Genomic DNA, 17,032 nt, shown 5'->3' with positions numbered 1-17,032 from the left:
CAGAGAATAAAAAGCACTCGTTTATGACATTGTGTGAGAACATGTTGTCCTCAGATTATGTCGACATAAAGACTCTCCAACGCTTTACTGGAAAATGCATATCCATGGCCCTTGCGATTCCTGCAGCTACCGTTAAGTTGTATACGAGAGATGTGAATAAGGCTATTGCATGCTTTTCTAAAAATAGCAAGCACCTACGGATAAAAGGTAACCTGAGCACTGGCGATCTTTAGATAGTTGGGAGGAGTGTCTGTCTGGTGGCCGGAACGTCACAAACAAACATTGTTTGCGGCAGATGCGTCACTATTCCGGTATGGTGTCGCAATTGTTGTTGGTTGCTAAGCTGGGTCAGACATTTGGAAATCTTTGGTCTGAAAACGACAGTAGACCCATTCATTTAAAAGAAGCGTCGGCTGTTTTTACGGCTTTACAGTCATTAAAGGACTATGTTCGTGATCACAGAGTAGATGTTCTGACCGACAATACTGCCGGGTTGAACTCCTGGAATAACCAGGACGGAAAGGACAGGGAACTGACAGGATTAATTAAAGAAACTTACTCATTCAATGTTCAGAATAACGTTGCTCTCCGAATGGAATATGTACCGTCAAAGCAAAACGTTGCTGACGCTCTGTCAAGGACAATATCATACATCGATTGTATGCTCTCAGTACAGACATGGGAGCAGGTTGACAATGCTTACGGTCCACATACTGTTGATTTGATGGCTACGGATGCCAACGTAATGAAGTCGAACATAATCGACCATTAAAACATTACATGCCTTCGCCATCACCAGAGTCTAATGGCGTGAATGTGTTTGTGCAAGATCTGGCATCAGAGGAAACCCATATGTTTTCCCTCCATTTTACCTGGTGTTTCCAGTGTTATGCCTACTCAGAAAACAACACATACAGTGTTGTACTATGGTTGTTCAGATGATACAGCCTCATCCAAATGTGGTGGCCGATGACACAGCCTCGTCCAATGTGGTGGCCGATGATACAGCCTCGTCCAATGTGGTGGCCAATGATACAGCCTCGTCCAATGTGGTGGCAGATGATACAGCCTCGTCCAATGTGGTGGCCGATGATTCGATACAATGTGGTGGCCGAGGTTACAGCCTCGTCCAATGTGGTGGCCGATGATACAGCCTCGTCCAATGTGGTGGCCGATGATACAGCCTTGTCCAATGTGGTGGCCGATGCTAAATAAGTGGTGTTGCTCATACATTGTTCTGGGACGCAAAGGTAGTAGACATGTGCTCCAGATACCGACAAAACAAGGCTATAGTGAGGACAAGACGGGTTAAAGATGGGAATCGTGGGCGTGCCATTTTGTGTTTTAGTGCACTAATGTTCCTATTGATATTTTGTCTTTTCAGGACAAGGGTTCGGAAAGCATCGATATGAGCGTAATTGAGAGTAGGATTCGCGAAATGGAGAATAAGATGACGTCGACAGTATATTCTAAGAAACGTTGTAGTCTGGAAGCAAGATTAGTTTTTATCACAATTATCTGAGAAAAGAACGATTGAGGCCGCTTCCCCAGCTGATGTTCGCCGTTTTCTTATCTGGAATGATACGTTCGGAAAAACTCAGGTACATGGTTCCAAGTGTTGCTATTTAGGCAAGAAAGGTATGCATGGTTGTGTGTGCCCCATTCAGCTTGCCGCTAGGACATTGCAGAATATTTGTCAACGCGTTGGGGACATATTCTGGGTATATGGTAAAGGAAAAGAATGGGATAGGTCTGTTTGGAACCCTATCTATTCTCTTGTGTTGAAACAATATGTAAAATATATAAAAGAAGACCAAGCACAAGCTCATATAACCCCAAAACAAGCTAAACCAATTTCCCTGTCAAAGATAAAGCGCTTAGGGGCTTGTATTAACCGTCAACTCCGGCAACCTCATTTGACAAAAAAGGAAAATTTGTATTAGCCAGAGATCAAGCCATTCTTCACAGGTGAGGGTGCGAGTGATATGAGTAAAGCGGAACCTCATATGATGATTTGGGACTCGTGTTCTATCAAACGTATGGTAAAATCCTCCGCGGCGATGGCAAGTCGAACACTTATATAATAAAACGGTGCGATGATGAGGAGGTATGTCCAGTTCATGGGGTGGACATGTATTATAGGATAGCAAAGCAATGTGGAGTAGATCTCTCCGTTTGTTATTTGTTCCATCCTGTGTCAGAGAATGGCCGTGTCCTCGGTTCAAAACTCAGTTATTCCTCGATATTTGATCGTCTGAAAGGTCACTTGACCTCCCTTGGAATGTGCGAGGGCGAGACACCTCACAGTTTTAGAGCGGGCTGTGAGATAACACTGGCCCTGTCTGTGGCAGCGGTGTCAAATACAGAAATAATGCACCACATCAGATGGCGTAATGAACAGTCAGCTGACTACTATAGTAGGGCACGAACCTTGACTAATGCAGGGTCTCTCGCCACCCGTTTGGCCGGAGCAGTAGTGGATAATGACCATGTGGAATCTTACTTTAATGATAATGGGGATTAAAACTTATAGGTAGAGTAGACTAGAGTAGAGACACCTGCAGTGATAACATGACGTTATATATAATATATAAGAACACTGAATGGGTGTGGAAGTGTGTGATGGATGCACCATGTACTTGGTATTCTGTACACCTACTGACATGTACTTGGTATTCTGTACACCTACTGACATGTACTTGGTATTCTGTACACCTACTGACATGTACTTGGTATTCTGTACACTTACTTGAGTGAAACATTTTGAATAAAAACATAGATTGTTGCAAGAAAAGCTGTCTCTTTGTGTTTTTAAGTGAGTATTGGGAGTAGATAAAAACAACTGTGATGTTTTTGATGATATATATACGTTATGTCAAGGTGCAACTGAACGTGAACTATTTTGCCCAATACTTAACTGTACTGAAAGTGAGAGCGACAATGTTGTCATGAAGGATATGTAATGATCCTAAGCAACGTCAGAAGTCGCCAACCCGTTTAGCCTCATTCCTGATTTGGGAGGAATAGTAGAGGTAGAGACAGTATTTATGGATCACAAGTGTCTAATGTGAAAGGTAGCTGTAGCTGTAGCTGTAGCTCATATCATAATAGACCCCCACCCCCCTACTGACATGTAGTTGTATATCTCATATCATAATAGACCCACCCCCCTACTGACATGTAGTTGTATATCTCCTTTTGTAGAACTCTCCTGTATACTAGGAGGCATGTATGTTTTCCCTTGATAGACCCTTCCCGTATACCACTAGCAGGCAGCTGTTTATCTCTTTTAAGATTACTGCTGTATACTACACATATTCATAAGACTCTCTGCCTGCTTATTCGTGATTAGTTTGGTCCCTTGGGACAATAACCATCTCACTGATTGATTTAATTACAGCTTCTATTGTGAAGTAGATCTTTATCTGATGGCGAAACAAGATTCTATTGATTCGTTGGATAATGGCCAATTTTACCTGATAGTAAGGTGAACTTTGTCATGATTTATATATTACTAATTGGGTAGTTTTCTATCGTTGCCTGCTTACAGACCATAATTTATGCCTCTTACTTGTTGTGGTGATTGGCCTGTGATTTGTTTCTTACGACTGTCATATAAGTGCCCTAGTAATTATTTATCTCTTCGGATGGTAAAAGTAAAGAGGTCTGGTAAGATTTTACCAAATACGTTGGCCAACATTTTAAGCCATAACCATGATGTATGCTGGTAAAGTGACTTCAGTCTGAGAGCAAAATAATACACACTATAAAGTTTAAATATTATGAATAACCAAATATTATGATTTTCTTTGACAAATATACTATCCACTCTCCATTTCTGTGACCTTTAAATGTATTGCTTTGAAAGTCACATGATCAAAAGAGCTGTATAGTTGTACTAATCTGTACACCTTGTAAAACACTTGAGAGTTGATTGTGAACATAATGACCTGGCCACTTTTATACCAATACAAATCTGGTATAATGATTGATAACTTGAAATAAGAAAAAAAAATACAGGTATTAATCAATGGCATATAAAGACTGTGTGAGCAACCATGACCTTGAAACAAGGACAATGTCATAAGATAGATATTAATGTATGCTACTCTGACTCAATGTATGAGAAATCCTGTTACTGTGTATTGTATAAAGGTATCATACTATGATGTGAAAGTCTTGTATAAGAATACCATTACCAGTATAGGATTGTATGATGTCAAAGTCTGGTAAGAATACCATTACTAGTATAGGATTGTATGATGTCAAAGTCTTGTATAAGAATACCATTACTTAAGTATAGGATTGTATAATGTCAAAGTCTGGTATGAATTCCATTATTAGTATAGGATTGTATGATGTCAAAGTCTGGTAAGAATACCATTACCAGTATAGGATTGTATGTTATCAAAGTCTGGTATGATTGTATGATGTCAAAGTCTTGTATAAGAATACCATTACTAGTATAGGATTGTATGTTATCAAAGTCTGGTAAGAATACCATTACCAGTATAGGATTGTATGATGTCAAAGTCTGGTAAGAATACCATTACTAGTATAGGATTGTATGATGTCAAAGTCTGGTATGATTGTATGGGATACTGTATGTTATCAAAGTCTGGTATGATTGTATGGAATACTGTATGTTATCAAAGTCTGGTAAGATTGTATGGAATACTGTATGTTATCAAAGTCTGGTTAGATTGTATGGGATACTGTATGTTATCAAAGTCTGGTAAGATTGTATGGAATGCTGTATGTTATCAAAGTCTGGAAAGAATACCATTATATGTATTTCTATTTATATCGAAGTCATGTTTAAGTTAACACTTACTAGATTTTAGCTGATGGACATCAAACTAATGTCTTATGTCCCCTGGAGTTCATTACAAACATGTTTACAATTATCAACTCCTTTAAATTAATTCTTTTCAATTTGAAACATGGAAAATGCTATACAATTATTTTTTAGAAATGTAAGGTATTGGCGTATATAAAACAACAACAAAAAACTAAGAAAAACTGCAATTGTCTGAACAAGTTGACTTGGAGAATAAAACAAACACTGACTTGGCAATAAAAAAGAAGAAGAGATTTGGCTATGATTACAACAAAAGTTGAATTGCTATCATTGGACCATGGACTTACTTAGTAATTGTTAAAACACAGATTGACCTGGCCATTAGACGCAGAGGTTGAATGACTATCAATAGTAGACACAGATTGACCTGGCCATTAGACGTAGAGGTTGAAAGACTATCAATAGTAGACACAGATTGACTCGGCCTTTTGCTATAATAAAGATTGGCTTGTCTATCATTAGAAATCAGATGTACTTGTAATTATTAGAGCAATAGAAAGAATCTAGGTACAGTATAAGGATAAGCCTATATTAGGAAAGTTTTGTTAATCACAAGTTAAAGTTCTTTCTTTAAACATCAATGTTACATTTAACTTCTAAATACATGAGTTGTAAATTAATGTATGATATGCACTTATTTATCACATAATGTACTGTGTTATCCAGTGAATGCAACCATGTCATATATTTTTGCGTATTAACCTATGTAGTTTGACCTATCAGCCCTGTGATTGGTTGTAAGTTTTAATTGTTTCAATTGTGACGTCACGCCTAGGACAAGTACATGACGTCAAAATGTTGACATTTCACATTTCAAGGTTGCATGAAAATTTTGTTTTACACAAATAAATGCCACAAATCTTGATTATGTGATAAAAAGGATCTTTCACTCGTTTTCATTCCATATGAAATTGATGAAACTTGTCTCAAATTTTTCATTTTAGCTCACAAGAGGCTCGCTAAAATGAAAATTTCATAGACTCATGTTATAAATCTCATATGAAATGGAGACTCATGTTAGATCCTATATATATGTCTGTCAAATGTTGTAGTAGGCTGTACTAGTGTAGTAGGTTATATAAGTCTATTTGATAGTGTAGTAGGTTGTATAAGTCTATTTGATAGTGTAGTAGGTTGTTAAGTCTATTTGTTAGTGTAGCAGGTTGTATAAGTCTATTTGATAGTGTAGTAGGCTGTATAAGTCTATTTGATAGTGTAGTAGATTGTATAAGTCTATTTGATAGTGTAGTAGGTTGTTAAGTCTATTTGTTAGTGTAGTAGGTTGTTAAGTCTATTTGTTAGTGAAGTAGGCTGTTAAGTCTATTTGATAGTGTATTAGGCTGTATAAGTCTATTTGACTGTGTAGTAGGCTGTTTAAGTCTATTTGATAGTGTAGTAGGCTGTATAAGTCTATTTGATAGTGAAGTAGGCTGTTAAGTCTATTTGATAGTGTATTAGGCTGTATAAGTCTATTTGACTGTGTAGTAGGCTGTTTAAGTCTATTTGATAGTGTAGTAGGCTGTATAAGTCTATTTGTTAGTGTATCTTCATAAGTCCATGATTATGTACTTTTAGTAGGTTGTTTAAGTCTATTTGATAGTGTAGTAGGTTGTTAAGTCTATTTGATAGTGTAGTAGGCTATTTAAGTCTATTTGATAGTGTAGTAGGCTGTATAAGTCTATTTGTTAGTGTAGTAGGCTGTTTAAGTCTATTTGTTAGTGTAGTAGGTTGTTAAGTCTATTTGATAGTGAAGTAGGTTGTTTAAGTCTATTTGATAATGTAGTAGGCTATTTAAGTCTATTTGATAGTGTAGTAGGTTGTATTAGTCTATTTGATAGTAAAGTATGCTGTTTAAGTCTATTTGATAGTGTAGTAGGCTATTTAAGTCTATTTGATAGTGAAGTAGGCTGTATAAGACAATTTTGATCGTGTAATCGGTGGTATAAGTCTGACAGTGTATTAGGCTATTTAAGATAGTGAAGACCTTATGAGACTGACCATATCCGTTAAATTAGCAACCTCCATATGATATATCTTGTAGGTCATCTAACATATATTAGATAACACTCCACCACTACAGTCACAATACTACATATACATATAGTAACATGCTTTTTGAAAATTTCACTGCAGCATTTTTAAGCTGATTTTGTTACTGTCATATGGTTGCAGAAAATAGTGTAACTTTACTCTATAGAAGTAAAGATGGTTTACATAAATAATGAAAATATTTCACAATAGAAATAATGCATATGATATAATTACTTTGAAGACAAACAGCTATACATGCATCCAGCCTGATTATTTGAGAATTTTTAAAGATTTTAAATCAGTCCAATCTATTGGTACATAAAACCTGAACCATATATGGTAATCCCCTTAAATGACGAACACCAGATGAATTGAAACCCTGACATATATACCGTAAGTTATATTCTTAGATAACTGTCAAAAAATTACAAAAACAACAACATGATAAATTGAATATGCTTGCAGATAAATGTAGTTAATCCCTATCATTACTACCTTAAATCTCATTTACATGCTATACAAAGCTATGTTTGAAGTATGTGAATCTGATGTGTAGAAATAACATGGTAAGTGGAGATTAAAACAAACATAAAAGTAAAACACAACTGAAGGCAAAACTGGGTTAATGTGCAACCATTAAGAGGTTACTTTTCCTGTAGTCCACACGTTTCCTGCCATACTTACGCTCTTCAATGTCTGGGAACATTTTTCCTGGTTCCACTAGAGGTGTATAACAGTGCATAGTTAGCAGTCAGGACTTGGTAAGTTAATGCTGAAGGTCGTCCTATAGCTTCAAACCGCGGCTTGTTATATATCATTCCAACTTATTGTCATATTATTTGTTGATTTTTATAAATACAATCTATTAATGATAGTTTTAAAGACCAATCAACAATGTTCTGAACATGCTATCAGATCAATAGACATGCTGTGTGTTGTCATTGTATGGAACTCAAATTATGTAACTCAAGAAAAGGATACACAAGACTTGCCAGCCATTTTTAATTAAAATTTTGCAGGCACAGGAAATAATTTCCTTTTTCATTCATTCTCTTTTTCCTCATTCACAAAAGATATCAAGTCTGCATAGACAAGCATCAGAGTAGTAATGTGACTTTCCATTTTAAATTTACTTTTATATATATTAATTTAGAATTTCATAAATATTCAGGTGCAAAAATAAAAAAGGCTTCAATTAAAGTGTAATCAGTCCCAACAGCAGTGATACAATTTCTGTTTAGGGTGGAGTGAAAGGCAATCTTGTGTGGTAGAAATCGGAGATGGTTTTATTAAGATCAATGGAGTTGATTAATAAGAAATGTACAGGTCTAACATAGCTTTGTTGCATCAATATTTAAAGACTGGATGAAACCAAACTGATGTAAAAAAGTTTTATTTAAATAATCCCTGAGTTTGTTTATAAGCACATTAGTACAGCGTCCCAGTACAGCAATATGCCTGTATTATTTAAAAACAGTAGAACCCAGTTGAATTTAAAATTGGACCTTCCAACTGAGGCTGTTTGGTATCAAACTACAAAACTCTGACAATTACAACATATCAAATTTTGCTTAACTTTAAATCCAGCAAAAGCTACGTCAATGAGGTAAGAATTGTTTTGGACATACTACAGGCCTGCCATTGGGTGAAAAGGGGCCTTGTCAATAACAGTGAAAGGAAAGTGTTTTTGTACCATTTCTTAATGGAGATAGACCTGTCATGTGTTGTTGTTACATTCAGATATGTATAGTGTAATACATTTGATGATGATGTAAAAAAAAAAAAAATCTTCATAAGTCCATGATTATTTTGGACCATTACAAAACACAACAGGAGATCCATCTAGAAATTCAAATATGAATTATCACTCAAGTTCCAATACAAAACTTTACATTGAATTACTCACCTTTGTCCTCCAGCTCATCTGACACAGGAGCATGTATAGGATCAAAAGTGTTTGGCTGTTCCAAACTCTCTCCGCTAAACTCCATGTTTCTGATGGCAGTGGCCGTCTGTTCATCCTCAACATCCCTGCCCTCAAACACCTCATGTTTCTCATTCATGCTGAGGAGTGTCTCCTGCTGTACAGGTGTGGTTACTTCTGGATCCTCATAGCTGGGCTCCAGCGCCTGGGCATCCAATGGGTGTACTGGAGGGGGCTGGTCAAGGGTGTCACCCACTAAGGCAGGGTCAACAGGATTAGCCTCATTGGTTTCCTCTGCCACAGGGGCTAGACCTCCTGCTGCCAGGTTGGAACTGGAAATTCTATAGAAACAGTGGAGTGTGAGTTCATAATAGTCGTAATAACTCATATAACAAATAGCCATAAAAACGTAGTCTTCTAGATACAGGGAAATGTGAAACATACACGTACATAGTCTTCTAGATACAGGGAAATGTGAAACATACATGCACTTTAGTCTTCTAGATACAGAGAAATGTGAAACATACATGAACAGAGTCTTCTAGATACAGGGAAATGTGAAACATACATGTACATAGTCTTCTAGATACAGGGAAATGTGAAACATACATGTACATAGTCCTCTAGATACAGGGAAATGTGAAACATACATGTACTTTTGTCTTCTAGATACAGGGAAATGTGAAACATACATGTACATGCTAACAACAGGGATTACTATTCAATCAGACAATATACCTACTGGAATAAAAAATATTTCACTGGATGTGTCTTCCTTGACCAGTTATCCAATTTCAATTAATTTTATGATTTCAAACAGGCAGACTTGACAAACTTACTTGGGTAAGATGACTGTTGCGCTTGTCCCTGGTCTGGAGGCAGGGCGGTCAGACATAACAGAATCCACTGTACCTGGTCTCTGTCAACACAGTCAACCCACAATGACAATTTGACTAATAATGTTTTGATAAATAACTTACAGAAAATATGCTTTCTATTCATCAAGTTGTCCTGTCAATGATTTATTTATGGGTAAATCGTATCTACTGATGATGTTTTTCTGGTTAATTGTTCATTTTGGCATTTTAATCGATACATTGCATAATTAGATGATGACCACAATGATGGAATACTTTTATCCCAAGCCTTCACCAAAATCTCCAGGAAAACATTTAGGATAACGTTTTTAAATGAAGGGGCATAACTCCATACATAGGGGAGGTAACCCAAATTTATATACTTTATTCACATCCCTGTGATGTATGGATTCTATGCATCAAGTATCAGTGTATGATTTAAATAGATGCTCTACTTAAAGAGGAATTGTGAAAACAGCTTTTTAAACAAAAGACATAACTCTTTAAATAGGGGAGTTTACTCCAATATATATGATTTATCTGTGTAACATGTATAATGTAAATCAGTGCAGGACTTACAGAGGAGTAAGAACATAACTTCATAATCAGGGGCAGTAACTCCAATATATACTTTATTCACATCCTCAAAATGTATCTTAAATGTGACCATGGGTCGTTAAAATCAGAGCAGTACTTTGAGAGGATTCTAAATAATGAGGCATAACTCCTATAAGAATAGAAGATTTTTTAATTTTTAATCACAGGTGCACAACTTCGGAGCGTACACGTTCTACATCAGTGAAGTTTTATGAAATCGGACTGAGAACTGCTGGGAGTAGTGTGGACAAGATTATGTTGGCTATCTTTTGTGAAAAGGGATTAACTCCCATAAAAATGTCTGGATCGAAATATTAAATGCAGGAGCGTGTTGATGACATTGACATCAGTGAAGATTCATTCAGCTGAAAACTATAGAAGATGTGGGGACAAGATTGTGTCAACAGACAGACGGAGAGACTGAGTGATACATGCAGTATTCCCAAGGAATTTTTGACTTGGGTGTTTATTTGATAAATACATTTTCAAAATTCTGTACCCCTAGGTACCTATAGTTACATTGGGCAATTCTTGAAAACTGAGTGTACAACCAACTGTTTTGGGGGTGACAAACCCTCATTTGGAGGTTTCTGAGAACATTGACATGCCTGTATTATGTAATTTTAAAATAGTAATTCTTTGTCCTTTTTGGTAAAGCCTGACTTAGACTGTGCTCCATAAACCACCTGGTGACTACAGGATTAACAGTAGGGAGAGATAAGCTCATTACAATACAAAGCTGATTTAAAATCATTGCTGGTAACTCAAGTAAATATGCATATTATACATATAAGTGTATCCCGAAAAAACAGTTGAACTTTTCATTCTATTAGTAAAATCTCAATAGATCTTATATGCATTTTTTAAAGAAGTAAAAAGTCATCCCATATACAGTTGAACCTGTCTGAAGTAACAAATGCCACATTGACCAGAATATACTGAATAAACAGATTTTCACAGGTACATTGCACATGTTTGTGATTCTAAAAATATATTTTTATGACAATTTGAAATGATGTATGTATAAATTTCAGACAAACAACCCAGAATTGCTTAAATATAACTTTCTAATTACTTTCTTCAAGTTGAAACAAATTTAAAAATCTTATGAAAATTCAAGAGGCACATGCAACCGTTAAGTTGTGTTTCTAATAACTGTGTACCGGGAATTTTTGGCGCAGTTTAATTTTCACCTTTTCAGTTTTTAGTCCTCCATATCGAGTGCAGATTTATGATCATTAGATAACAATATAATATAGCTATCAAAGTGAAATCAACACTGGGCGAATATGGATCTTACTGGCGTAGGACAAAAGTTTCACTGGGCGAAAGTTGCCAGTACACAATATGTTTCATGGATTATTAAAATATACCAGATACTGGTATATCATTTTATCAACCTAGACTTACATTTTGCATAGATGTCATCAGTTTTCCTGTGCCATCCATCTGGTTGATGAATTCTTTGTAAAACCTCATTTTGACTTTGGAATCTCGAATTGACAGACGTCCAATACCAGTAAATGTAAGCTCGACATTTTTCCTGGCCCCTACTGCGCGCGACACTGCCCCCAAAATTTCCTTTACACAATTTTCCACAGTGTCTCTGTCAAACGGACTCTCAAATGACATGGAAGCAAAGTTGAGCTGTACCACTGGGATCTGGCCTAGAAACATTGAAAGCAATAGTATAAGTTACTGACGTTTTATCCTGTTTTAATACATAAAGACTAACAATGAATTATTTTGACATGTTATATTCATAAAGTGTCAAAACTACTAAAAGATATTATATAATGCAAATTACACTTAAATCTATTTTTTAATAATAACAGTTCAAAAATTATTGAACTAAAACATTTTTTTATGATAGCTCAAGCAACCTTTTAATATATTCAAGGAGAACCACACTGAAGGAACTTATTCAACAATGTCACAATAAACAAGAGCCCCAATAGACCTGAGTATGACACCTAAAGCTTATTGGAAAACAGCAACAACCACCCTAAAATTTATTGAAAAGGAACCACGCATAATAAAGCTAATCAAATAAGAACCACACACTAAAACTTATTGAAAAGGAACCACGCATAATAAAGCTTATGAAATAAGAACCACACACTAAAACTTATTGAAAAGGAACCATGCATAATAAAGCTTATGAAATAAGAACCACACACTAAAACTTATTCATTATTTATGACTTGACTTTATGAAATGAGAATTACTATTATAATCAAACCTGTTAAAGTGACTTTATATACATGTATAAGATCGCTTACTTTGATCTATATCATGGCTAACTTTATATTGAAATAATACTTTTATTATATCAAGACACTGATGAACACAAAACCTAATGTACCATAAAAATCTGCATTATCAGCACATTTATAATAAGTATATTTAATGAACCAATAGCATCTTATATTTCTTACACTTAACAGTACAATATTAAACACCATGAGCTCACTCTAGTTCAATTCATTTTATGCATGTTTTATTGTGAACATGATGATTAAATTCAATAAGGCCTGCTTGTGTCTCATTTTTGCACAGATAATCCAGTTTGATGTGACTCAATTTAATATCGGAGGTTTCAACAGATTAATAGATTCAGATAACAAGGATTTCAAATGCAATGTAGGTCCACAAGTTCATGAACTGCAAACACCACTAGTGATTACCAGTCTGGTAAGGGACTTTGCAGTGCTTATCAGTGGTATTTCAACATTAGAATATTATCAGTTTGTATTATAGCTAGCATTTAAACTGGCCTGCTGTTTCCTGCCTTGCCATTCCCTTGGTAATACTAATACATCAATACACCAGTCTGCCTTAGGTGAACAGACTTGTGCTGTTTAACTTTATTGACCTAGCTAAGGTGACCACCATTAAATACAGTCAACTGATCAATAGTTGGACATAAATAACTGAGTGCCCTAAGAAAAACCTGCAATGGTACAGCATATTTCTGTAAAGCTGAACACAGTTTGATTTGATATCAGAAAGTATTCCCCTGTTTTCTCCAAATTCTTTGCCAGTTTATATACTTGTATATCAAATTACAAAGTCATTGCTGATGCCCTCGGGTTTGAATTAAGACTTTTAAACACAGCCACAAAGATGAAGCTGTAGGCAAACAATGATGAAACAAAACATAAGACTATTATGTATATAGGGTAATACATTTATAAACTGACTCGATGAACACTGGAAATTTACAAGGTTAATATACTATGTTAAACAGCAGTGATGTTCATAATTGAACTTCTATATAAAATATTTGTGTATATATTTGGAAACATATTTGAGTCCAGTGAAGAAGATCATCGTAACAGATCATGTATTAGAAAATACACAAAACTAAATACTACCATAGCATTATCAGATTATAGTACATGTACATGTACTGATTATAGGAGTCTCTATTGAAGAAGCAAGGGAAATATTTTTCTATGACATCAATTTATTTCCTGATGATATCATTGAAATAATGATATGCATCAGAATTACTTGGTAATATACATTTTCATTTTTAAGCCTTAAATTCAATTCAAGCTGAAAGATAGCATATTTACTTATTTTAGTTGTAATACCAAAAATGTCAAAAGAAAGAGATGCTAAAACTTGCTAAGCCTTGGAGAAAAATAACACCTAATGCATTAAAAATATTTTGATGTCATTAACTTGGCTGTGGTTACCCAATTACACCAGGCCCACTGTGAATTAGGGTAACACTAGGTAAGACGAAACTATTGAATAGTGCAATAGGTACCATAAACGGTTTACATATTTTCTCTTTTATCATAACTCCAACTGCATCACCAGTTTACCGTACAACGGCCCTAAATGAACTAAATGTCAACTTGCTAAAACTTGAAGAGTGGACTTCACCACTGAACCAAGTGTTTTCTTGCATGCATGTTGTATATATATAACTAACAGACACAACTTTAAAAAGGTTAGCAGGATAGTCAGAGAGGCAAAATAGGGGATAACAGCATTTTGTCTGTCAAAAATATCCTCAAAAATAACATTTTTAATTATTTTACCATTATTCGGCTAGCACATTTCAAATATTTGTCCAACTGTGTGTGTTTGTATATATACTAGGTAGACCAGTTCACTATTGTTGGTTATATTCTGTTTATTTCATGCTTATTTTTTTTTTTATAAAAGTCTTGCAAGGTATGGTTTTCTTTTCAGAAATGATTTATCAAAGGTATAGTCATGCTAGAAAAAACAGTTTCTTATGCATAGTTTAAGTTACAATTTTTGGCAGTGGTACGGGGATCCTTAAGCTGGCTTCATTTTTCTATTTTTGTCAATACATTTTGTATACCATATAAAAGCATATTTGAATTCATTTTTTTTCCCGATTCTGTTCCACAAGAGTCGAAGTTGAAGTACTAATTAATTAATGTATCAATAGCTGTACTAATATAAAGGACTTCATTGAAGTTCAAAGTGGCTTAATTGTCCAAATTGTTTTGAAATTATACAGAATCTTTTTTTGATAATAGTTAAAGGTAAGATGTCTGGGTTACTGTTACGGTTAGAGTAAGGTTTATAGTTTTTCAGGATTACAGAAGGGATTAGAGATGTATATGCTTCAGGTCTAGGTTTAGAATCTGGGTTAGGTTTTAGCAGTCAAGATTTAAATAGACGGAGCATGTCTTTTAACAGGATTGGGGGATGGATACAGACCTTAAAGTACAATGTCGTGGTCGGCAGAAATATGTTGAGCAATATGCTCAAGTGAAAAAATCATATATTCCACCATGCCACATGTTATATTGTGCATTATGTTAAATGTTCCTGTATGAGGTTTCTTTCAGGGATTACATATCTTCGCTTAAATAGGGTTATAATGAATGGTAATCAACTCTATTTTTGATAAGAATGTTTGAGATCCACTTACCTGGAACATGATATTTGGGATGCTGTAGACCATGGGTTTGTGCAAACTTTTCGGACAGTGTGAATACAGGTCTCTGCATCATAATAAACTTGTTGTTGCCTATATCCAATTTCTTTTGTGTAAATGTAAAGGTGCCGAAGCCTTGTACAATGACTCCCTAGAAAAGAAGGAAAAATTGCATAGTATCAGGAATCTATAGAAAATTCTAGGTAGAGTACAAATTGTATAAAAATCATAGTATGCTCTTGAATTATCTGTATGTTGGGTGGTTGTAACTACATGTACACATATATCTACTAACCTTAACCTTAAAAAAAAAAAAATGTTACCAACTGAGGAGTTTTATCAAATGGGTCTTCTTTCAAATTAAGGTGTATCATATTTTATGTTTCCTCTGTATGTACCTATATAACCATAATGTAACTATCAGTTAATTGAATAAACCATATATGGCACAACAGAGGGAGCTGTTTGAATAAATGTTAGTTTTAGGGCAGCTACTTATCCGAGATCCAAACTAACATCCACCACTTTTTTTGTATTATTATCATTACTATTCAGGCACTTATCATTTTTCTTTTTCTTTCATTGGTGGCTTGTTCACATTTCAATATTTATCACAAATCTTTATATTTTTCAGATAAAAAAAACTGCTGAAAATCAGCGGAGACATATAGTCATACAGATATGTACGTATCTTTAAACTGTTAAATTTAACGTTCATGATTAAAATACCATTAACATCATTCTCATTATTATCATTTGTTTTTAGTGTCAGTAGTTAAAGCACAAGGTGACGATGGGGTATGCTGATATTAACGATTATATATTAAGCTTGCAGTGTGTATTTTAAAAAGGAACTTGAAGGTGACACAATAATAAATGATTGCATGGTCTACATGTAGATCTACCTTTTGCTGAGACATTGCCTTCTCAATAAACGAAGACATGTTCTCCCAGACAGCTGCAACATCTGAAAAACAAGTAAGTAACATTATAAGGTCAGACTAATTAAAAAAAGCATATCAAATTTCATATAAAATCGATATTATTAAATGTGTTAAGGAAAAAGAAAATGGCTTCCGTCGCCTGTCAATCTTACCATCGTCAGATAATGTGTCCCTGATCTGTGAATATCGGTTTTTCTTGGCCTCAGCCAATATTCCCTGCATCACTTCTGTCATTTTGGCGAGGTTAATATATTCTCTCGGCTTTACAATACATAATTCATCGTTACAAACACAACTGACACTAAGTGGTTGACTCCATGTTGGCGCGACAGTGTACCATAGTATAAACGTTGCCAAGGAAGAGGTCACTCGCGGGTTGACAACTATTAACCCCGCAGTTTCGTATTTTAATGTTTATATTATTTACCCAAATAATTATGGATTTTTTAAATGAGAACACACAACAACAATTTCAAAGTGTTCTTGTTTAATTATCAAGAGGCTGACGAATGATTTATAATCAAAAATATAATTTATTATTGAAAAATACTAATTTTAAAACCGGATACAAACAGTAGCTCAAATTCCGTGTTTTTTCGGAAGTCTCGTTTAACGTATAAAACACCTTGGACTGCTACTTCTTCTTCTTTTTCTTCAATATGTCGATCTATCCTCGGTTTGTCATGTACTGTGGAAATGTGATAATTTTTTGAAATTTCGTTTTTATAAAAACTGTTGTTACTCCTGTTTCATAACAGTTAGATTCTAGACTAGTCAGTGGTCTATCTGAGTCAAAGACACTTTTCGTTTTATGAATAACAAAAGTTAAAACGAAAACAAAAATAGAAAGTCATCAAACATATTGCTTATGGAACCCTCTGAAAAGTG

At 35.0% G+C, this 17,032-nt stretch overlaps 1 protein-coding gene across 3 annotated transcripts in view; it reads right to left on the bottom strand.

The window, feature by feature from the left end:
- The window catches only part of LOC110449815 (coiled-coil domain-containing protein 81-like), a 34,535-nt gene extending 18,016 nt beyond the window's left edge, over positions 1–16,519 (bottom strand). For 2 of the 3 annotated variants that reach the window (XM_021496911.1, XM_021496913.1), the window contains exons 1-7: positions 16,297–16,519; positions 16,106–16,167; positions 15,195–15,351; positions 11,681–11,937; positions 9,656–9,735; positions 8,799–9,157; positions 7,577–7,612 (exon numbers count right to left, since the gene is read on the bottom strand). In XM_021496911.1, coding sequence (XP_021352586.1) covers positions 7,577–7,612; positions 8,799–9,157; positions 9,656–9,735; positions 11,681–11,937; positions 15,195–15,351; positions 16,106–16,167; positions 16,297–16,378 — 1,033 coding nt within the window. In that variant the 5' untranslated portion in view covers positions 16,379–16,519. The remainder of the gene's footprint in view (positions 1–7,576; positions 7,613–8,798; positions 9,158–9,655; positions 9,736–11,680; positions 11,938–15,194; positions 15,352–16,105; positions 16,168–16,296) is intronic. The other variant, XM_021496912.1, reaches the window with a different exon arrangement.
- Positions 16,520–17,032: the final 513 nt, after the last annotated feature.

The sequence above is a fragment of the Mizuhopecten yessoensis genome, unplaced genomic scaffold, assembly GCF_002113885.1.
Source record: "Mizuhopecten yessoensis strain PY_sf001 unplaced genomic scaffold, ASM211388v2 scaffold4823, whole genome shotgun sequence".
In the NCBI taxonomy this organism is placed as follows: Eukaryota; Metazoa; Mollusca; class Bivalvia; order Pectinida; family Pectinidae; genus Mizuhopecten; species Mizuhopecten yessoensis.
This window is presented reverse-complemented; position numbering and strand designations above follow the sequence as displayed.